A 24,470-nucleotide genomic window follows, 5' to 3' on the forward strand; every position below is an offset into this window, starting at 1 on the left:
TAACTAGAGTAGGGTGGGCTTAAGTCCATTAAGGTAAAAAGTCCAATAAGACTAACTAGTGTGCATTAGTAAATTACTAAGCGTAATTAAGCAACCAATAAGCCAAGTAATTGTCATTAGAAAATAACAGTTAGTATTACGTAGTCATAATATTCCAATTATGACAAAAGTTTAACGTGTACAAAGTACATAGCTCGTTCACTTGTGTTATTCTCGTCATCTTCAAATTCTAGAAAAACTTCATTATAAATATTGTATTTTCTTATAAAATTATGTATCGCAAAACAAGCGATCACGACATCTCTTTGTATTGGAAAATGATAAAGAGCCATATCCCTTAGGATTCGAAATCTTTTCTTCAAAAGTACCATATGCACGCCCAATAATATTTCGTAGTTGTGCAAGCTTCAAGAAATGTTTTCTCCAAACCATCGTGTTTCCAATTTAACCTACCCCTTTTTTATTTCAAGGGATCACCCACTTGATCCATGGCTAAAGTGAGATATCCTAAACATTAAACAGAGGCTAAACCAAAATTTCTTTTATTATAGAAATCATCATAATCGTATAAGGGACTTAAATCACATAAACAGAGGCTAACCTACCCTTTTTTGCATTGTGAGTTTGTGACTATCATAATCGTATAAAAAAAGATAAGCATTATAGCATCTTCAATCATTATAGCATTATAGCACATTATCACATAAATCATTAAAATATATGAACTGAACAATATGCATAAGCATTTATAAATAATAATAAAAGGATAAAAGCTTATAAAGAAAGATAAGAATTATAGCACAATATAGCACTTAAATCATATAAACCACATAATCAGTTAGCATCTTCAATATAATCAACGAAACTCAAAGCTTAAATTGTTACTCCGTATATGAAATCATTAGAATCATATGAACTGAACAATTATTATAAATAGATAAACATGATAGAAGAAAAAATAAATAAATATTAGGGTTTTAAAATAGAAGATTATTGAGGGTTAAAAAATATTACCTGGAGAAAAAAAAAAAAAAAAAATTCAATCGCTGGAGAATATGAGAAGCACGATTATGAAGAGATGCAAAAATAATGAGAAATAAAAGGGTATTTGAGGGCAAAATTGATAACTGAACCGTTTAGATATATTTTAGGATTTGAATGGATCAGATCTCATTCAGGGCCAACTTTTCATTCAGAGGCCCATATCAAACAGTATGAACACTGACCGATTCAGTGGTCAGATCTGAATGGTCACTGACCGATTCATTTTCGGAGCTAGTTCTTCAACGAACTTTGTGTTTCAGGAAACTAGCTATTGTGAAGATATAGTGTACATAAAAAAGTCATTCATTGATAAAGATTTGTTCGCGTTGTAGAGTGAGTTAGACACACAAACCAATTCATTTGTCTCTGTGTTCCAAGTTATCAACCGATGGAACATACTGACAGTAGGGATGGCAATGACCACCCGATCCGGTGAATATCCACCTGATCCACCCGCTTTGTGATGGATATGGATGAACCTAAATGAATATGGATATGGACATGGATGAAAAGTTTCATCCATAGATATATCCATTACCACCCGAAATACGTATACAAATACATAAATATAGATATATTCTTAATATTTACTATTACAAGCTCATTTATTGTAACGACCCGGCTTTTTCGACTTGCTTTTGTGCTTTGTGCCTTCAGGAAACTGCGTATATGTGCGTACTGAGCTAGTTTATGCTCCGGGATCTTATTTAATGGTTAATTACTTTCATTAATATCTTACAACGAGCTATTAAGTGTGTAATCACTTAACTTGATCTCCGAATGCTTTTACGACAGTTGGTGTCACTTGACGTTTGAAACGAGCTATGTACTTGGTACACGTTTAACTTTGGTCATAATCGGAATATTATGACTACGTAATACTAATTGTTATTTTATAACAAAAATTACTTGAGTTTTTGGATGCTTAATTACGCTTAGTAATTTACTAGAACACACTAGTTAGTCTTGTTGGACTTTCTACTTTGTTGGACTTTAGCCCACCCTACTCTAGCTAGTGGACTATTTAATTAACTCAATTATTAGTGGATAATGACCCAATTATATGTAAGACAAATGCTCATTTATAAGAGCCAACATACTAGCATTTTTGCTTACCATTATCCTTAATGTTGCATGGGATCCTAACATAAGCACCAACTTTAGACAACCATTAACCAAAAAACAAAAAAGGTGTCCCCTTGTCCCCCTCCCTATGCCAACGGCCATAAGGGCCTCCCCACACCCATTTCCACTATAAATACAAGCCTTATCTCACCCATTTCACACTTGATCTCATTCATAATTTACACACACTTACTCTTTTATTTTCTCTCTAGTCTTTCTCACTCTAAAAAGTGTAAGTATTAAATTTTCTTTCTCTTCTTCTTCTTCTCCTAGTCACGAAATCATCATCATCATGTAAGATTAAGCTCTTTAGCTTTTTAATCTTGTTATATCAGATTCAAACTTGGATTTGAATCCTTCAAGAACATGGAAGATTCAAGCTTTCTAGCTTTGAATCTTCACTTATTTTGTTAGATCTAAATCTTTTTGCTTATAATCTCTTTATTTTGTTGTAAAGATTCAAACTTTTGTTTGTAATCTTCATGTAACTTGAAGATCTAGCTTCATGCTTCAAGGATCTTCAAGAACAATCAAGATTCAAGCTTTCTAGCTTTGAATCTTCATTTCTTTTGTTGGATCTAAGTTTTCTAACTTGTGATCTCATTATTTTGTTATAAAGATCAAAACTTGTGTTTATGATCTTCATGTAACTTGAAGATCTAAGCTTTATGCTTCAAGATCTTCAAGAACACCAAAGATTCAAGCTTTCTAGCTTTGTAATCTCATAAGTTGTGTGAAAAGGATCCAAGATCTCTAGCTTAGGGTTCCATTACTTTGTTTGATCAAATTTATGTTCATACTTGTTTGATTGAATGAAAGTTTGTAGCTTTAGTTGTAAATAGAACTTGTATTTGTGTTAAGACTAAGAATATGATGTAACCTTGGTTCATCATCCTTCTAAAACTCTTAAGTTAGTTGTATTCTTACTTGGTCTTAACATGTTGTGTGTTGATGGTTGAATCTTGGTCAAAGTGATGCTAACACATCAATTAGTTGTACACTTGAAGCTTACACGCATCAAGGATGAGAACCGTGATGAGCATCAAGCACCAAGAAACCCACCGGAGCACTTGTTTGCTGTTTTTCGGGGTCTGATCAGACTCCTGGACTTCTGAAAAATTGATTTTCAGATAGTTCGTTTCGAGTAGATGACTTTTCGTTTAGGCCTCGCCTAAATTCGATATACGGTTTAGGATTTATAACCTTCCGAAAGTCACTACGCCTTTGTAACGACGTGCTGAAGATTCTGACCTACTCGCACTTAAACCGTCGCCACGGTCAAACAAAGACGAGTTAGGTTCTGAAAATTGGAGAGCGGTTAGAGGACTCACATACGGAGCCTTGTCCACTGACCACGCGTCTTTTCGATTTGTATAGAGGTCGTAACAGCTGTCCAAAGTCTGCTTTTTGTTTCGATCTCCATTCTTATTAAACTTACTTTAGCTTTGATGAATGATGGTGATGATGATGATGATGACTGATAGTGCTCCAAATGAACATATATTTAGTAGCAATATCCTCCCAATATGTAAATTATTTAGTTGTAATTGTTCCATATTCAAGTAATATTCATTTATATTTAATAAGTGCGAAGACAAAAGGCGAAAACGAAGAATTGAAGACACAAAGGTCCAAAATGCTCAAATGTACAAAGATACAATTAAAGTGGTTCAAATTATTGATGAAGAACGTCTAAAAATGACAAGAGTACAAGTTGCGGAACGCAAAGTACACGATATAAAATAGTACGAAAGGACGTCCGAAAATCCGAAACCGGGACCCGAGCCAAGAAGAAACGCCCGACGCAATGGACCAAAAATATCTAGTCTACTATGCACATAAATATAATATAATATATAAATAATTATTAAAATTATTTATATTTTATATATATTTAATAAATATGTCGACGAACAAGAAAACAAAAATGATTGAGCTGGATTCTGGTGGCCATGCGAGTCGCATGGCAAATAGGCATAAACCCATGCGAGTCGCATGAGGATCAGAATCAGCTCACATTCTATAAATTGCCAGTTTTTCGTTCGTTTTTAAAAACACACACACAAATACATAATAATACTCCATAAGATAATAAATATATATATATATATATATATATATATATATATATATATATATATATATATATATAGTATAGATTAGTGTTATATTAGATTAGTTCGGGTTATGTAAAGGTTATTTTACGGGTTTTTAAAGTCGGAGCTCTGTCCGTGTAACACTACGCGATAAATAATCAATGTAAGCTATGTTCTTCTTTTTAAATTAATGTCTCGTACTTAAGTTATTATTATGCTTATTTAATCCGAAGTAATCATGATGTTGGGCTAATTACTAAAATGGGTAATTGGGCTTTGTACTATAATTGGGGTTTGGACAAAAGAACGACACTTGTGGAAATTAGACTATGGGCTATTAATGGGCTTTATATTTGTTTAACTAAATGATAGTTTGTTAATGTTAATATAAAGATTTACAATTGGGCGTCCCTATAAATTACCATATACACTCGATCGGACACGATGGGCGGGGTATTTATATGTACGAATAATCGTTCATTTAACCGGACACGGGAATGGATTAATAGCCACTAGAATAATTAAAACAGGGGTGAAATTACATTCAAGGGTAATTGGTGTAATTGTTAACAAAGTAGTAAAACCTTGGTTTACACGCAGTCGATAACCTGGTGTATTCATTAAACAAAGTATTAAAACCTTGTTACAATTCGAATCCCCAATTAGTTGGAATATTTAACTTCGGGTATAATAATAATTTGACAAGGACACTTGCAATTTATATTTATGACTGATGGACTGTTATGGACAAAAACCAGACGGACATATTGAATAATCCAGGACAAAGGACAATTAACCCATGGGCATAAAACTAAAATCAACACGTCAAACATCATGATTACGGAAGTTTAAATAAGCATAATTCTTTTATTTCATATTTAATTTCCTTTATTTTATATTTAATTGCACTTCTAATTATCGCACTTTTATTTATTGTTATTTAATCGCACTTTTAATTATCGTACTTTTTAATTATCGCAAGTTTATTTTATCGCACTTTTATTCGCAATTTCATTATCGTTATTTACTTTAAGTTTTAATTTAAGTCTTTTATTTATTTTTAATATTTTACATTTGGTTTTAACTGCGACTAAAGTTTTAAAATCGACAAACCGGTCATTAAACGGTAAAACCCCCCTTTTTATATTTATATTTATATATTGTTATATAAAAATAAAGTGTTTCATAAGCCCGTCTCCCTGTGGAACGAACCGGACTTACTAAAAACTATACTACTTCGCGACTAGGTACACTGCCTATTGTGTTGTAGCAAGGTTTTGGTATATCCATTTTGTAAATATTTAATTAAAACTTGTTAAATTTTGTAGCATTCCGTATTAAAAATATACACTATTTCGTAACCCCACGCTACGACATCAAGTTTTTTGGCGCCGCTGCCGGGGAATCGGCGAAATATTTATTTACATTTTTAGAAAAACAATATAAAATCTAAAAAAAAAAAAAAAAAAAAAAAAAAAAAATTTAAAACCGAAAAAAAATTATACTTATATATATTTTTAAGATTTTTATTTACAAAATCAAATATTTCTATTTTTAGTTTTATAAAAATATAAGTTTTTATTTAAACTATATAAATATTTTATATTAAATTTTAAAACAGAAAAATTAAAAAATAGAAAAACAGAAAAAAAAAAAATAATAATAATAATAATAAGTAATCGGGCCAAGGTACTGTAGCAGCCCAACTTTTGGCCTGGATCCGAACACCATGCGAGTCGCATGATATTTCAACTGAACCCCATGCGAGTCGCATGAGGTCTTCTGACAGGCCACCATTCTACCCTAATTTCGCATTTATTACGGATTTTATTATTATTATTATTATAAACCCTAATCTATTTATTATTATTATATTTCAGTTTTTAATTACTTATTATTACTTATAATTAGTTTTATTTTATTTAAAATTAATACTTTTATAATATAAATATAAAAATAATATTTTTATAAAAATATATAATTTTATCAACTTTTTATTTTCCTTTATATTTTGTATCTTTTATTTATTTTTAGCGTAATTTTTGTATTTTTATCATTCGTGCTTAGTTTTAAGTCTAGTTTTTGCCGTAGTTTCATTTTTATTTCTAGAATTTTTAGGCATTGCCGTAAAATCCCTTAAGTGCTTATTCCTTAGACTAAGATTTAGGTGCTTTAGAATTTTGCGACGCCGTTTTTCGCTTTAGTTTTAAATAGATTTTAGTGCCTTTAAGTAATTGCGGATTTCCTATAGAATTGCTTCTAAGCCTTAATACCTTTAGGCACAACTTTTTAGATTTAGTTTTTAGACTTTTAAGTTCCGACGTTTTATTTTCTTATTTTTATTTTTCGACGCCTATTTTTCTACCTTTTTATTTTTTCGACACTTTTCGACGCGCAATCTATTTCTTTCTTATTTCTCGACGCTCTAGTTTTTAGGACCTAGAATTTTCTCTATTTCTTATCTAATTCTCAAAACGGAAAGAAAAATTATTTAAGTGGTTAAATTAATGGACGTTGACAATTTTCTGCTTCGTAGTAATAGTTGGATTTGTTAGTGGCTGAGTTGTGAGCTTCCGATTTAAAGGGTTCTGGCTCCCTGCTGCATCTTTTGGCTATTCGAAACGTGGGCAAAAGCAGAAAAGTCTATTAATTGGACAACTTATATAAGTTTTTCTATTTTTATAACTAATAGGATCATTTGTGAATGTAGCTAAAATTTGGCCGTCGCAATAAAATGGAAAATTTTGAAAACAAGGCCTTGGAAACTCTTTTTGAACTCCAAAATCAATTAAATCAATACTCTCAACCGAGTGTTGATGACAATTCGTTCAGTCAATCTTGGATCACAAATGACGAAACAATAACTGGTTGTGAAATCTGTGGAGATTATCACTCAACATGGGAATGTTATTATTACGTTCCTATGGAAAATTACGTACCCACAGAACCTGAATGGAACGATTATGAAGAACGCAATTCAAACTGGGATTATTCCCAAGAATATATCCAAACTCAACAACCAGAAGACGAGGAAAATTACGTGTCCGAAAATTCTTTAGACAATATGAAAATCAAACTCGAAGAACTTGATGCTCAAAAGGAACAAATGAGAGAGTTTGTAAACCGGCAAGCTGAAACTCTATCAGATTACACACCTGTTGATCTGAGGAGTCGTGTGCAAGAAAATCTCAAATCATCGAATTTTGATGAATTCGGGAGCTCCAAAATCACCAACTATCCCGATGATACTTTTTATTCAGTCTTACCAAATTCACAACATATCGACACATTAGCCTCTACCGATGAAATAATCAATCCATCAATGGAGGATGAAGAAGAAGAAAGGGTGACAAATTGGTACTCTTGGGAAAACGATAACGTTGAAAATTTTACCCCCGAGGCCAAACCGAACTTTACCATCCCACAACTTTCCAACCCAATATTCTCAATAGACGAGTCATCTACTGAAGATAAACTACGAGCTGTAATAGATAATGACACCTCGGATTTCACCCAATTGAGTAATAGAGGTGAAAACTTTAATCCCGAGAATAAACGGAAGGACACTTTTGGAATTGACCACCCTATAGATATAAGTATGTCGGTGTATATCGATCCATTTGACCAAGAACCAGAAAAGAGACATATCCATTTACTAAAAGCTACACTTAAAAAAGAATTAAGTAGTGACGATCGGGTGGGTCAAAACTTTAAACCCATTGATATATTATACACCACCCGAGATGTAAATAATTGGCTCACTATTTTAATTCGAGGAACTTATTCCACCGACTTCACATATCGTCAGCTAAAGTGTAGGGAAGTCTAACCCCACTTAACGTTAAATTAGGGGTTCGGGTTAGTGCATAACTCGTTAATAAACATGCATGATAAGTTAGGGTAAAAGACGCATTTTCAAAGATTAGCAAACTGTTCAAAAAAGCAACCATTTTTGAAGAAAAACATGTGTGATAAAATAAGAAGGAATGAACGATGAGGCGCGCCATCTATCATTCGACGAGCTTTGTAAGTACAAACTAGGTATTCTTAATCACTTTTCTACACTAATCACCCTCATGAATTTATAATTATAGTCTGATTTCATGCAAATGAGGGCATTGCATGATCTCAAGTGTGGGGAAGGGTTATAAATTCTCTCGGGTTTACACTTAGTTTATTTGCCAAATTTTGTGAAAATTTGAAAAATTTTCAATTAAATGAAGTCAAAATCATGTTTATATATATTTATGAACGATGAAAACTAGGCGTTAATACCGAAATTATCGTTACCTCGAAAAGGACATAAATTGAGAAACAACCCAAAATGCTTGAATTCATTTAAGAATGGAATAAAGGAGAATAAAAAGGCAAAGAAAGAAACTAAGTGTGGGGAGAATATACCAAGTCATTCAATTAAGAACTATCTATCACATGTTTCTGTAAAGTTATTGCAGGTGTTTTGTTTTGGACTAAATTAACTGTTTTACCCGATTTACTGTAATGAGAGATGGATCTACACGATGAATCAATTCCATCATTAAAAGGAAGTAAAGTCTTCAGAAAAAGACACGCGCTTCTTGATTTAGGTCAAGAAGTTGTCGTCCAGACCAGCTGTAGGTTGACGAAAAATCTAGAAAAGTCATTTCTAAAATCAGCAGGAAATCCACGGACCTCAGCATCAAACAGGGTCGCCAAGTGGTCAGATTTATCCTAACCATGAGAAGGATTTATCTCGTACAATGGGGGGCACCGTGCAAATTAGCTTGATAAGACTAATGAATCAGATCCCCAGAAAGGATAATCTCCTTTAAAGATCAAAAATCAGCTTTTAAGCCTGATATTACTCAATCCTTGAGATTGACCTTAAAGATTGAGAATTCAAACTCATGGAATTCGATGATATCTAAACTCGAGCTTGAACGAGAAAATATTTTGATAAAAATTACAAACCGATTTGTTTTCTGAAAACCCATTTTCAATGCGTTCATTACCATTGAACGTAAAATCCTAGGAATTCACCTGGAATTCATTAGGTCACCTGAACCAAATCGGGTGTCAACCGTAAGAACGGTGGTTGCATAGCATGGTCGAAGACAGGACCTTGTGCCAGACCGAAAAATCATAGGATGATCTTTACTATTGCTCCTACCAAGGATAGTACTAGCATCCGACACGTTAAAAAGACCATAAACAAATGCATGTCATTAGACATTGCCTTAACAGTTTCTTGTTCATCGCTTTCCTTTACAACCGGACGGTAGTTTACCGAAAGGTAATATACGGAACAAGTAAACTGGATGTGTGCTTTCCGATACCAGGATAGCAGTGGATTACACGAACCTAAAAGTTTTAAGCCAAAATATTGATCCACAAATATATTTTGCAACACCAAAGAATGGATTAAATCAGAAAACTTGTCTAGGGTAAAATCTAGCTTGAATTTTCAAAAGATCAAATGTTTTCATAAAGATCCAATTTCCTTAAGGATCTACATTTTTATAGTCATGTGGGACTGTAAACCGCCTTTCAAATGTGCACTTTGCTTTGGAAACCGAAAGTAAATCGGCTATTTGATTGTAAGTGTCGTTGACCTAAACCCAAGGCAACTGTGGATGACACACCCACCTTTAACCATGGTTCTATCGTTACTATCATTATTTATACCGCCATATCAAAATCACTGATGTACAAAGTGTGAAGAATAAAGAAGTGATTCGTGTGATGTATTATAATTTCAAGTTATGTATTGCTTGAGGACAAGCAACGTTCAAGTGTGGGGATATTTGATAGTGCTCCAAATGAACATATATTTAGTAGCAATATCCTCCCAATATGTAAATTATTTAGTTGTAATTGTTCCATATTCAAGTAATATTCATTTATATTTAATAAGTGCGAAGACAAAAGGCGAAAACGAAGAATTGAAGACACAAAGGTCCAAAATGCTCAAATGTACAAAGATACAATTAAAGTGGTTCAAATTATTGATGAAGAACGTCTAAAAATGACAAGAGTACAAGTTGCGGAACGCAAAGTACACGATATAAAATAGTACGAAAGGACGTCCGAAAATCCGAAACCGGGACCCGAGCCAAGAAGAAACGCCCGACGCAATGGACCAAAAATATCTAGTCTACTATGCACATAAATATAATATAATATATAAATAATTATTAAAATTATTTATATTTTATATATATTTAATAAATATGTCGACGAACAAGAAAACAAAAATGATTGAGCTGGATTCTGGTGGCCATGCGAGTCGCATGGCAAATAGGCATAAACCCATGCGAGTCGCATGAGGATCAGAATCAGCTCACATTCTATAAATTGCCAGTTTTTCGTTCGTTTTTAAAAACACACACACAAATACATAATAATACTCCATAAGATAATAAATATATATATATATATATATATATATATATATATAGTATAGATTAGTGTTATATTAGATTAGTTCGGGTTATGTAAAGGTTATTTTACGGGTTTTTAAAGTCGGAGCTCTGTCCGTGTAACACTACGCGATAAATAATCAATGTAAGCTATGTTCTTCTTTTTAAATTAATGTCTCGTACTTAAGTTATTATTATGCTTATTTAATCCGAAGTAATCATGATGTTGGGCTAATTACTAAAATGGGTAATTGGGCTTTGTACTATAATTGGGGTTTGGACAAAAGAACGACACTTGTGGAAATTAGACTATGGGCTATTAATGGGCTTTATATTTGTTTAACTAAATGATAGTTTGTTAATGTTAATATAAAGATTTACAATTGGGCGTCCCTATAAATTACCATATACACTCGATCGGACACGATGGGCGGGGTATTTATATGTACGAATAATCGTTCATTTAACCGGACACGGGAATGGATTAATAGCCACTAGAATAATTAAAACAGGGGTGAAATTACATTCAAGGGTAATTGGTGTAATTGTTAACAAAGTAGTAAAACCTTGGTTTACACGCAGTCGATAACCTGGTGTATTCATTAAACAAAGTATTAAAACCTTGTTACAATTCGAATCCCCAATTAGTTGGAATATTTAACTTCGGGTATAATAATAATTTGACAAGGACACTTGCAATTTATATTTATGACTGATGGACTGTTATGGACAAAAACCAGACGGACATATTGAATAATCCAGGACAAAGGACAATTAACCCATGGGCATAAAACTAAAATCAACACGTCAAACATCATGATTACGGAAGTTTAAATAAGCATAATTCTTTTATTTCATATTTAATTTCCTTTATTTTATATTTAATTGCACTTCTAATTATCGCACTTTTATTTATTGTTATTTAATCGCACTTTTAATTATCGTACTTTTTAATTATCGCAAGTTTATTTTATCGCACTTTTATTCGCAATTTCATTATCGTTATTTACTTTAAGTTTTAATTTAAGTCTTTTATTTATTTTTAATATTTTACATTTGGTTTTAACTGCGACTAAAGTTTTAAAATCGACAAACCGGTCATTAAACGGTAAAACCCCCCTTTTTATATTTATATTTATATATTGTTATATAAAAATAAAGTGTTTCATAAGCCCGTCTCCCTGTGGAACGAACCGGACTTACTAAAAACTATACTACTTCGCGACTAGGTACACTGCCTATTGTGTTGTAGCAAGGTTTTGGTATATCCATTTTGTAAATATTTAATTAAAACTTGTTAAATTTTGTAGCATTCCGTATTAAAAATATACACTATTTCGTAACCCCACGCTACGACATCAATGACACTTAAACTTAATTCATGCACTTTTAAACTTATGGGGACAACATACTGACTTAGTGACCTTTGACTTAGGTTGACGACCTTTCGGACCGACTTACTACTTGCATACGTTTCATATCAACTTTTACTGCTTATACACTGTGAGTTATAGCATCCCTTATTACTTTTTACTATTTTTGGGACTTAGAATACATGCGCTTTTTACGTTTTACATACTAGACAAGAGTACTTAAACTTCATATATGTGTGGGTGATATAACGGCACAAAGATTCCCCTTAGCTCGGTAACGTTTAATCATTGGTTTCCTAACCGTGAACGCGAATCTTAGATATGGATCCATAGGGTTTGACAACCCCACTCGGGCTTGTCGCGCTAGCAGACAACGGGTGTTTAATACTTCGAGGACAAACGCACTTGCCAGGTGTACTTTAGGGGGTGATATACATACGTTAAGTCTAGTTACCGGGTGCCCACGGTTAAGCATATACTTTTCATACTGATTTAAACTGCTGGTTGAAGCACTGAAATCTCGTGGTCTACATTACTTTACTGATTACAAACAAACTATAGCTCACCAACATTTGTGTTGACTTTTAAGCGTGTATTTCTCAGGTGCTAAGACGATGTTGCTTCCGCTGTTAGACTTGCTGTCTTGGTGTTATAGACTTGCTGTCTTGGTGTTATAGACTTGCTGTTATGGACCTGCTATGTTAGATTTCCGCTGCATTACTTAGAGATGTCTCAATCATGAAACTTCTATTTTGCATTCGTAACTTATGTTATTTTCAAACAATGGATTTGTAACGACCTTTGGGTCACATACTTATGTTAACGCTTCTATTCATAGGAAGCACGTTATCTTTTGTAAAACGCTATATTTTTATGAATGCAAAACTGGTTTTCAAACAGCATATAGTGTTTGACCTTGTAATGATCCTGTTGTTGATGAACCGTACACGATGGTTTTGTACGGGGCGTCACATTTATCGTTAGATTTATATTTTGCTTTCAACTTTATAATAAAATAACTATAATATATTACAATAAACTTACAAATTTCATATTTAATTTTTTATAATCAATGTTTTATAATAAGTTTAGCAATTTTGTTATATCTTCAACAAAAATTACACATTTTTATGGATATAATTTTTAATTTCATGTCATATTTATTTTTGCTATATTACGTTTACGTTTTAATCGCATATTAAAAGATACTATAACATTTTCTTTAATATCCATTGAATATCCATTAAGCCGCTTAATTCATTGGATATGCATATGGACGGATGATCTGAAACTAAATGGATATGAATATGAATATGGATGAACAAAAACAAAATGGATATGGATATGGATACGGATACGGCATCACCCGATCCATATCCGATCCATATCCGATCCATTGTCATCCCTATGCCCGATAGTTTACTTTTGTGGTAAACTCTAGCATTTTGCTTAGGTTTCTACTCCTTTCTCGGGAGAAGTCTTGAGCTAGTCGATGGGACCCACACATGCGGGCGAAAGTCTGTGTAACTTCAAAATAAATATGATTCATGGATGTAAGTAGTATACAAATCAAGTACAATATCGAGTTGTATGTCATATACTCATGAGTGTATATATAGTAAAAGGTTCAAAGGAGAACTAAAAAATGTACAAAATTGTGCGGAGTTTTAAATTTTATAGGAACTTTTTACATGAACTCTTGCACTCTTGTATATATAGGGCATATCTTTCTGTTCTTTCATAGTTAATTCGATTACAAGAATGTGAACCTGCATGTTTTGCTACATATATAATAAGTTTAATTTATCAAACATTCAAGGACCGAAGGTTTGTAAAAGCGAAAAAGGCAAATATAACACTACTTACAGTTGTACAACATACCCAAATCAAAGCACACTAAGCTTCTCGAGTGTATATACATACAAGCATTATCAAAATACCTTTGATCACCTACCACATAAACACTAACATTAGATCGGCCAGTTAATTTCTACCGCATAAACCGATTTAAAGTATCATTTTCGGTATTCATTGCATCGTTTTGAGAAGTTGAGGCCTCAAGACTTTCACGTTCAGCCTGCGTCATAAACCAACATGGCTGATGAATGTCACAAAAAAATAAACACATATAAACACAACTGTACATTAAATCTAGAACAATGGGATGGCTAGGTTATAATTCAATAATTCATCGTGGATGACCAAAAAGTAAAAAAAAATAAATAAATAAATAAAAAATTAGCCAAAAACGCAACTAGTCAAATAGGTTGAATATCGCGACAAACTGTTGATACCTGTAATTGTTTTACTGATGCGGAAACCTCATAAATCATATTATTCAAAAATTCAGATTACCTTCCATATGTTAACCATATTTGATACAGAATTTATGTATAACAAAAAAATGGACAAAAACCTTTTTCGGGTCAACCACCCTTGAACGTATCAATAAGACAATAATTACCAGTTTTGACCCATTTCACCAGTATTAAAATGTTACCCAGCCAACCCATCACCCATTTCATCACCTAAAATGAATACTACTGTTATACAAGGAGGGGCCCACCTTGGCTTGTCGGTATTTTTCAAGCATGCGGCGGTATTGCTGGCGTGCCGGTTGTGAGTAGACCATGGAGAGAACTCTTGAAACAGCTTCATCAATAGAAACATCGACTTTTTCCTTCCGAAATACCTTAACAATGTCGTCTTCATCTTCATTTTCATCGAGGGCTCCCAATTCATGCTTGAATCCACGCAAGCCTACTCCCTTTCGACGCCACCTCAGCACAACCTTTTCAACAACACCAACAGCCCAACAGAAAACCCTATAACTCTTCCGTACCTGATGACCTCTTACATGAGCCTGCCAAAGACATCATTTAAAAAAGAATTGAGATTTATAGACGAGTTTTTAGAGCATTTATGCGGTCTTGGATATCGAGGGTAATTTGGATTATAAAAATCTTGACTCTTTTACGTATGAATGGGCCAATGGAGATTATATATTTATCTCTAGTAAAACCATATTATCTAGTTAAAAAGGAAACCTGAAGTGCTGATTTGAGACTTGAAAGTACCACAAATGTAGGTCAAGGACATATAACCTATTAAATCATTTTATAAAGAACATATAACCTATTAAATCATTTTATAAAGAAAATTGAAAACTCATTGAAAAAATGTTGAAAAATAGAAGCTTTTGTGATCGAATTTAACACATTCCTTATTTACAAGGGGTTTCACTTTTGAAATAAGCGTGTTTGGATCAACCCTGACCCCACTAGTTCCGATCCGCATAGACTACCCTCTTTGACCTGCTTCCTATCCTACCCAAGGTTGGAAAAGTCGCAAGATGGAGACGAGTCGGTCGGAAGGTTGAAACAACTAATCGAAGACCAGTTTGGCGTTGACCAACATTGACTTTTAAAAAAATTATATATTTAACACACATGCGCACACATATATACTACACATATAATATACAACAACAAAACCAAATACCACATGAGTGGTGTATGGGGAGGTGAGCGGTAGACAATCCTTCCCCTACCCGAGAATAAAGACAAGTCATATCTCCACCCAGAGTGAAACACTATCAAAAGTAGAGAAAGTCATCCCTATCTCTAATCGACGGATAAAGAGATTGCTTCCGAGTGGACCTCTGGCCAATAAGTAGGAAATTTATTTTAAAAAAATAGTAAAATAAAATTGAGACGCCATGAAAATGGTAAAATCAAATTTCCATGGGTTTTAAATCCTGCCTGAAATTCAATTTAGGCTCTAAACGCAGTCAAGACGCCAATATATCATACATAAATATTACAAACATAAACAAGGGCACAATATCTAATCTAATTTTAAAATATAATAAAATTATGACCTACCTTTGACTTTGACCGACTTTGATCGACTTTGACATACTCATCCCGACTCAACCCGACTTTGACCCGACCTTTTAGCGTTGACTGACTTTTGAGAAGTTTTTAGGCGAAATGGGACAGGCTAATCACCAACACGACTAGTCGACCGAGATGGCTGACTTCTGCAACACTGATCCTACCAGACAAGCAAATTACTATTTGCCACAGATATAAATAAACAGAGAAGCACGAGCAACACCTGTATTTTCACTACTTTTTGGCGAAGTGCAAGGAAGTCCTTACGGCCTTTCCACCCTCGATATTTTTTTTGAATAGACAAAGCCGCATTATGATCATTCCCATTTCTAAATCTCAACTTTGATGCTGCAAACAGTCCCTCAATGTCATCTTCATTACCATACACATCAGATTCCTTTAGTTGCCTTTTCCTAAAAGAATGTGCCCTAAAAGCAGATTGTATACGAGCAGCAGCCTGAGTTACATTCCTAACAGCAGCTAATGTGTCCTTAAGAGAAAGATCCTCGTTCGAAACAAGATTTAGCTTTGAGATACTATCTACTACTGATTTTTCAGCTTCTAAGTCAGCAGATGATGTAGATACTTCTGTTTGTTGTAGCTGGAGAGATGGGTGGCTCGTGAGTGACACCTCTGAAAGATAACCAGCTAGACCCTTGTGTCCATACATGGCAGCTATAGATGCCGGTGTTTGACCAGTTGGGTCTTGTTGACTCGGATCTGTAACTGCTCCAGCAGACGCACCAGATGCTAGGAGTTTAGCTACCATCTTTTCCCTATAATGATAAATCAAGATCAACCAATTCCAGTTATAGTGCTTTTAAACAAGATTGCAAAAATTGCTTCTCGGGGAGTACTCAGTCGGGATTTATTAAGGAGTACTAGGTCGGGATTTTTTGAGGGATTGTTTAAGGAGTACTCTGCAGCTCGGGGAGTACACGGATGTTGATCAAGTTTGACTTTGATTGATTTTGACCGAGTTTTGACTGATTTTCCGAGTAATTTAGAGTTTTGACAGAACTTTGACCGTTCATCCAAGTTGGCCGAATTTGACCGAGTTTGACCATGTTTGACCGAGTACTCCCCAAGTTGCAAACCCAATACTCGCCCAGTAACTCCGAGTTCTGCAACACTGCTTTTAAACACAAGAAAGCACACATGTTTTACAAAACACACACATTGATGTGTGTAATCTACAGTCTAGAACACTGGATAGGTAGAACTTGCACACTATTACAATGATTCATGCTTTCAGAAACTCTTAATATGAACAATGAACTAGCGATATGAAAGAACAGCTATAACCAGGCCAACTTAAATGAATTTATGGATAAAGAATGCTGATTGACATGTTCGATATGATTTGCAGAGAAACACTGTTTTAGTTCAATATATTTTTATAAAATCAAAGTGTGTTTCAAGTAAGTAGATTGTGATCATCAATATTATGTGAAGCTCTTGCTTTTAAGAACTTTTGTGAATAATCTTTTTAAGTGATAACTTGCAATGTTAACTTCTTATACTACTCCGATTTATGTATGTAAAGGGTTAAATATTAGCAGATTAACTAAAGAGTCGAAATGGGTAACTATTGGTACAAGTTGGTAGTTAAATTGAATCAGAGCTACTCGAAACATTTTCTCTCATTAGGGATTAGACAAACCCAAATTGACTCATTCATACGTAAACGGGTCAGAAATTAAGCTTTATTGTTTTTGGTAGGTGATATATATAAAACATAACACTGACCTTCCAAATCGAGCAGCCCAGTGAAGGGCAGTCCAGCCATTAATGTCACGGAAGTTTACACCAACTCCAGCATTAAGAATTGGGCCTAAGGCCCATCCAAAGCCCAACCCAGAAATCATATGTATTATCCCTTGTTCTCTTCTGGACAAGGCTGGAACAACACTATTATCTTGCAATCTAGTAGAAAGCCATTGTTGCAACTTGTCTTTCAAAAGTTCTTCTAGAAGCCAATCTGTTGCATTAGATGATGCCAAACTTCCATCTAATAAGGCCTCAACTATTTGAGCCCACGAGTCCTCGTCAGCCATTGACCCCGTCAAAAGGTCAACGCTGTGATTGCCGACCCTTCCTTCTTTTTGTCTATATTGATCAGATGGTAACAGTTGCACGAATCTTACAAGCAACAACAATTGTTCAGAATTTTTAGATGTATTCTGTGTTGGCTTATCACGATATTCAAATTCCCTAATTTCACTGCAAGATTCTCGGTTGCCACAGGTGATACAAAGAGTAACTTTTCCAGATAACGAAGGAGGAGAATAACAACATACGACTCCATCTTGAATGATCTCAACGGGAACTTCAGTGTCACCAAACATACAGTACCAATCTTTTTTCGACTGTACATGTGTGAAACTTCCAATCACAAATACCTGTATCATGAAATATGGACATGTGTGAAACTTCTATAATTATATATATTGTAAAAACAGTTGATATCCATAGCATCGAGAGTCAAGTTAAGCTTGTATGTTCTGAGGGAAAAACACAGAACACTTAATTTTGTCAACTATCTGTTCAAGATCTTCAAAAAAAAAAATTCTCAGATTAGATATTGACAAGATTATAAACCACGTTATGACTTGTATGGCCAGTAGTCATCTTTTCTGTTTAAATTTTTAATTTTAATCCTGTTGATCCTTAGTTAATTTGGTTTAGCCATGGTTGCAAACGGGGGTTGTGGCGGCCGTTGCGGCGGTTTGGTGACTAGACTGTCCCGTTTCGCCCAAAAAAGTCTAACTAGTGGGTCAACGCTAAAAAGTCGGTTCAAAGTCAGTCAAAGTACCTCAAAAATCAACTTTTTGTCTGGCCTTCATTTAGTGTAAACAAAAATTCCAAGCCCATTTAAAATTAGCTAGGAAAAACACCGACTTACATAGTATCCCTTAAAGATAAATTAACAATATATATTTTATAGAAAATATTATAAAAAACCTATATATTACTTGTTTAAACTTACACCACATCATCGAATTTTTAAATCATTATTTTTTATATATTAGTGTTTAAAATATTTATGTTTAAGATATTTATAATTAATATATTTTTTAATTAAAAGTCAACGTTGGTCAACGTTCGTCTCGACCGACTCGAGCTTTCAAGGTCCTGACCGACTCGTCTCCATCGCGCGGATTTATCAACCTTGGGTTTAGCTCATAGTAACCCATCTATAAACAGTGTGATATAAGGTCTGGTTTGTATTATATGAGCTAGTTTTGCCAACTGTATAAAAGAAGCAAGCACAAATAACTAAAGGGTAAATCTTATTATAAAAATCAACGAATATACCTTTGTTGATTCAGATGCATAGCCCCATTCAGGGGATATCTCACGGATAGTAAATTTCTGTTCCAGTGAAATGGTTAAGTTTGAATCTGATTCGAGCAGTATACCATTTTGTGCTTGGTCAAACAACGTAGAATAGAAGTCTGGGTAGCTTTCAGATAAATTTCTTGCAGGGGTATAAGCGGGAAATTTATAATCTTCAAGTTCGTTAGGCAGCAATACAGATGCTGGAGAACCAATTGAACCACATGAGTTGTCACAGTGTTTAATCTTCAAAATGGAACATTGAATATTGAAATCAACGGATGAGATTAAATACTAGACTTACAGTTGATATTTGTATTAGTATATCCAGAACTGTATTTCTCTTGCTCTTTCACTGGATCTTTTCTCGGTTGAGGTAGAAGAGTTCCCTGCACCAATAATAAAATTCAAAATACCTCAGATAAGTGAAGAATTCAGAACTAGTGAACAAAAGTGAAGGTATTATAATGATTAATTAGGCCATGGCATGATAAAATGTAAGATTAAAGGTGGTAAATATTCCTCAAAGAAGATTGATCAATGTAAGCTTACGTTTCGGTCTGAATGGTACATAAGATTCTTTTGCGAACCATCAAGTAATGAATTCTCGTTATATTCGACCACATCATTCCAAAGTGAATCTTGTTGACTTGTGATAGAAAATTCAACCCCCGGCTGTTGATGATCTTGATGTGGTCTCACGTACCCACCTAAAGATTCTTTTCACAATTAGCTTGTGAACAACTTTATCGAAATCCATCATTTTGACAAAGAATGCAGTAATAAATCGACATCGACCAATCAGGAAAAGCTAGCAGCAGAGTGTGAAAACACAAAAGATAGAAGATGTAGATATTGAATAGAATTATTGATGTCTTAATATTATAGGTGGCAATTTCAGTCCATGTACTTCAAGATGGCCTAAATTGGGGAATTCATTATATCGTCAACGCATCAAGTAAAAGCTAAAAGGGGAATGGGCCAAACAAGTTGAAAGCCTCCCAAGTCTAGTTTGATTGCATAGAATCTCCTATATCATTTTTGTCATATATTAGATAGATCTTCTAACAGTAATTTGTAATTTGTAGTAATCATAGTTTAAGCATTGATCATTCATACAAAAAGAGGTGCTTGCGGGTCAAGTCGATCCGGCCCGTATTTACCCGTGCTAAAAAATGACATGTGTCAACTTGAACCATTTTGACCCTTTAATCAACATGCTTTGTACTTAAAACCACTGTAAATGAGTTCAGGTCTTTACACACTAACGTTGGTGAATTAGCTTTAAGATTGACACATAAAGAGATAACACAATATATTCAAAAGTTGTAACGGCTATTGGCACCACATGAAGAAAATAAACCTGGATATTGCTCAGATGCATAATTGCTTGAATCCTCTTGCATCCCTCCAGAACCACCGTAATTTTTCTCGTTAGCTGAAAACTCTAATTCATTTGAAAATCCGTTCATACTGTCAAAGTCACCAAGTTCTTTCAAATTGTCCGCATCCAAACTCAACTGCTCCTCTATCCTACGTAACGCCTGGTCAATTTCGAAACTAGACGAACCACCAATCACCTCTGTTCCTTCTAGGCTGAAGGGACTAGTTCCATTGGACTTGGTAATTGCATCCGAACTAACTTCTATAGAACTGGGACTAGACGTGTTGTCGAAAGGCTCACGAAACTGACTGAAACGAGCAGCCGATTGGGTAAACTGAGAAACGTAGGAGCTGGAACCTTGAATAAGAGTAGAAGATCCTGTAGATAACGTTGAAATGGATCCAGGACTATGTCCACTCTGCAAATATCGGTTACATACAATGTTATGCATATGAGAGTGTATATATTCCAAATATCTATATATGTATTTAGGGTAAAACATCTTTTGCCCTTATAGTAAAGGTTGAAAAACTCGCTACTCGGTAGGGACTTTGGAGGGAGTAATAGGCAATTCGGGGATTAATCGGATTGGATTTTTTATACATTTAAATAATAAATTTCAAAAATTATATGTGTGAGTATAGAAGAAAATCATAAACATAAACTTCATCATAATTGTCTAAAATCATAAACATAATAGTTCATTTGTTCAAAAACTATAAAATTCTAGTTTAAATTCATGTTAAAATGTTGACCTGTTTTGACTTTGAACAATAAATCCGATTTTGACCCATTAAGCGATGATGACTGATTAAATAAACAGATTTTGGAAAATCGGGTCGGTATGTTCTTAAAAAGGAGAAATTGGGGATCAATCAGGAGTAATCGGGGTTTTTTTGTTACAACAGTGCATATAGTTTACATTATAATTAAGTTTAGAAAAGGTTCAGATGTAGATGAGATCAAAAGACTTACCATGGTTATATCTCTGTAATGAACAAGTACAATGTGATCCATTCCCCTGTAATCACATGATCAAGAACTGTAAGTTTATCAGCATGTTAACTATTTTCAAAAATTTAGATATATGCTTCAGCTAAGATAGAACATTGAGTACTAAATAGTTCATATAACTAAGTTGCCAGCTATAAATTCAGGAAAAAATATATCTATAGGAGAAAATTTAGTCCACATAGAGATTAAAAATACTTACGGATCCAACATCCAATAACTACGCCTCTGGAAGTTCTGATTCAGCTCACCATGTGCGTAATAACAATTCAGAGCTTCAACATTTCCAACCTATACGAAATTGATGCTAAATTGAGTAAATAATCGAAACGAATTACGATAGAGGAAAAACATAACTGAAATCACATACGGGAAAAGGAGCATATATACAAATCAAATAGTCATTATATTTCACACTTGCAATCAACTTCCTCATGATTCACACAAATGTAGCATTACATGGATAGGTAGACTGATATCAAAACAATAAACTGGAAGGCACTTTGTTTGAGTGGAAAACATCATGCACCTCTAAATACAACATTTCAAAATAATTATAAACATAAAAAAAAAAGACTGTACAGAAGCTGTATAAAAGTATATTCTACTGAAAGATCCAACCCTTGAGCATATCTGTCTTATAGTATATTAGAACACCTACAGTTTCAGCCTAGACAAAGCAAACTTAGCTAGTTACAGAGTCCTGAATGCATCAAGATTCTTGATGAAGCATTTTTTAGCAGGAGAAAGTCAACAAAATTGTAGACTATTTACATTGGAGCTCGGATGATAGCCTAATCTCAACTATATGCCTATATCTGCATTTGGCGATTGGGTAATAGCGTTGAAACCAAGCATCAATAGGTAGAATGGAAAAACCTTAAGACGTTCATGTGCTTCCCCAACAGTTCTTCCATCCTTTTTTCTCCTCCAACTATGACCGTCCTTACGAAAAAACCGAAGGACCCTTTTGTTAAACAAAAACAAAGAGCCACCTACAATAGCAATCAAGCAACAAGATAACATGTATATCAGCAAACTACGGTTAGGGACATATATCTTCTCAATAAAATGACAACCGCAGAAAAAATGAAAAAAATTACTGGGCGGCTTTTGAACGGGCTCATGGGTAAGCTGGTTTTCCTCGTAATTCTGCAATATGAAGAGCACCTCCCCTGGCTTTAACCACCGGACTTGTGCTTCTTGAACAAGATCGGCGATGTTATACCCTGAGAATCAAAACAACAATAACACAAGATATAGTACCTTAGAGTCAGCAACGTGGTCTCGTACACCATTTGATACAAGTAATGATACGCATGCCTAATACATCCAATGACACATGGCTTACACATTTTCACTTTACTTATATTCACCTTTAGTTTTGCCATGTGTCACAATCTTCTTGGTAGATTTTCGTTTTGCCATGTGTCACAAATAATATTAATCATCGTCAGTATGATAAAATATACGCTGTTCAGTGTTTAAGTTAATATTGTGAAACTATACCACATACAACGCAACAGCTTATGCTACAAGCGCGCACGCTCACAGTACAACTAGCTTAAGTATCAATCGACATGGATCTAAATCACTCACCTCCTAATTCAAGATGGAGCACACTTCTAAAAGTAGGTTTACTAAAGAACCGTCAGCTAAACCGTTAATTGTTGCATCACTAAACATTACCTATCAGCAACTGATGACTACTACATATCACAGTTTTCGAATTTTACACCAATATCTTTTTAAACTCAACAGAACTTCTAACTGTATTTAGTCATTTGGTCAACAGGAACAACCTCCAACCTCAAATTAGGTCAATACATCACAACTACATCATCAATTCTAATTAATATTAATATTAATATATATATTGAATCATAAATAGACTAAATGATTATATTCACAAAATTATCAACAACTCTGCAATACAACCTTAATTACTACAACTCAACTATATTATATAAACGTAATCAACATACACGAAACCTATAGATACAAGCAGTATTCAGCAGCTTAAGAGGAATAATAACTCCAAATGAATTACGAAAATCAAAAACTCACCTGACGTCATCGTTTGTTTAGTCAGCACACCACTGTAATGAATATTAAGTTACTTTAATACGGAACTTCGAAATAAGTTCCGAAACGTAAAATATGCCGGAAATAGATCTGACGGTGCCGGAGAAACTAAGATCGCTGATTCCAGTATCTCAATAATTTACCGACTCCGGCGTAAAAATAAATTTAGATATATGATAATCCACATGTAATTATAATTAGTTAACTTTATTTATATATTTATATTAAATAAATACATATATGAGTATTCGTGGATTATTAAGAGGGGCGGTAGGTAGTTTGACTGAAGGTCCGGCGAAAGAGTTCGGAAGGAACGCCGGAACGAACCTACGGGTTGTGCAAAACAATATAAAGTGTACGGAGTACTACAGAAATAAATATTCTTTTTGTATGGTTTTTGTGTATACGTTTATTTATTTATTTTTATTTTTTTCAGTTGACTAAACCAGTCGGTAAACCATCTGACTATTTTTCGTTAAGGATAAAACTATAAATACTACGGAGTATATATATTTTTTATACTTTTTTATAATGCAAGCTATATACCAAATAAAATACCAATGTATCTCACATGTTTTTATAAAGTATTCTAATATGTAGATTATTGGTGACTGGTTACCTACTGAACCATAAAATCAGTTTCTTAACATTTTTATTTAATTTTATATGGCTACAAATAAATTATATATTTTCATTTGTGTTACGATGTAGACTATATA

At 33.9% G+C, this 24,470-nt stretch overlaps 1 protein-coding gene across 1 annotated transcript; it reads right to left on the reverse strand.

Annotated features, from left to right (window-relative positions):
• Positions 1–13,800: 13,800 nt before the first annotated feature.
• On the reverse strand, positions 13,801–24,105 carry LOC139873596 (calmodulin-binding transcription activator 4-like). Its single transcript, XM_071861533.1, has 13 exons — positions 23,734–24,105; positions 22,770–22,895; positions 22,546–22,661; positions 21,869–21,957; positions 21,631–21,676; positions 20,635–21,073; positions 19,824–19,981; positions 19,576–19,660; positions 19,251–19,474; positions 17,682–18,334; positions 16,156–16,708; positions 14,603–14,899; positions 13,801–14,113 (listed from the first exon to the last, which is right to left on the reverse strand). Exons 1-13 carry the CDS (start codon positions 23,741–23,743, stop codon positions 14,027–14,029), a joined length of 2,883 nt encoding a protein of 960 aa, XP_071717634.1. The 5' UTR covers positions 23,744–24,105; the 3' UTR covers positions 13,801–14,026.
• Positions 24,106–24,470: the final 365 nt, after the last annotated feature.

Source organism: Rutidosis leptorrhynchoides, chromosome 10 (assembly GCF_046630445.1).
Source record: "Rutidosis leptorrhynchoides isolate AG116_Rl617_1_P2 chromosome 10, CSIRO_AGI_Rlap_v1, whole genome shotgun sequence".
NCBI classification, from domain to species: Eukaryota; Viridiplantae; Streptophyta; class Magnoliopsida; order Asterales; family Asteraceae; genus Rutidosis; species Rutidosis leptorrhynchoides.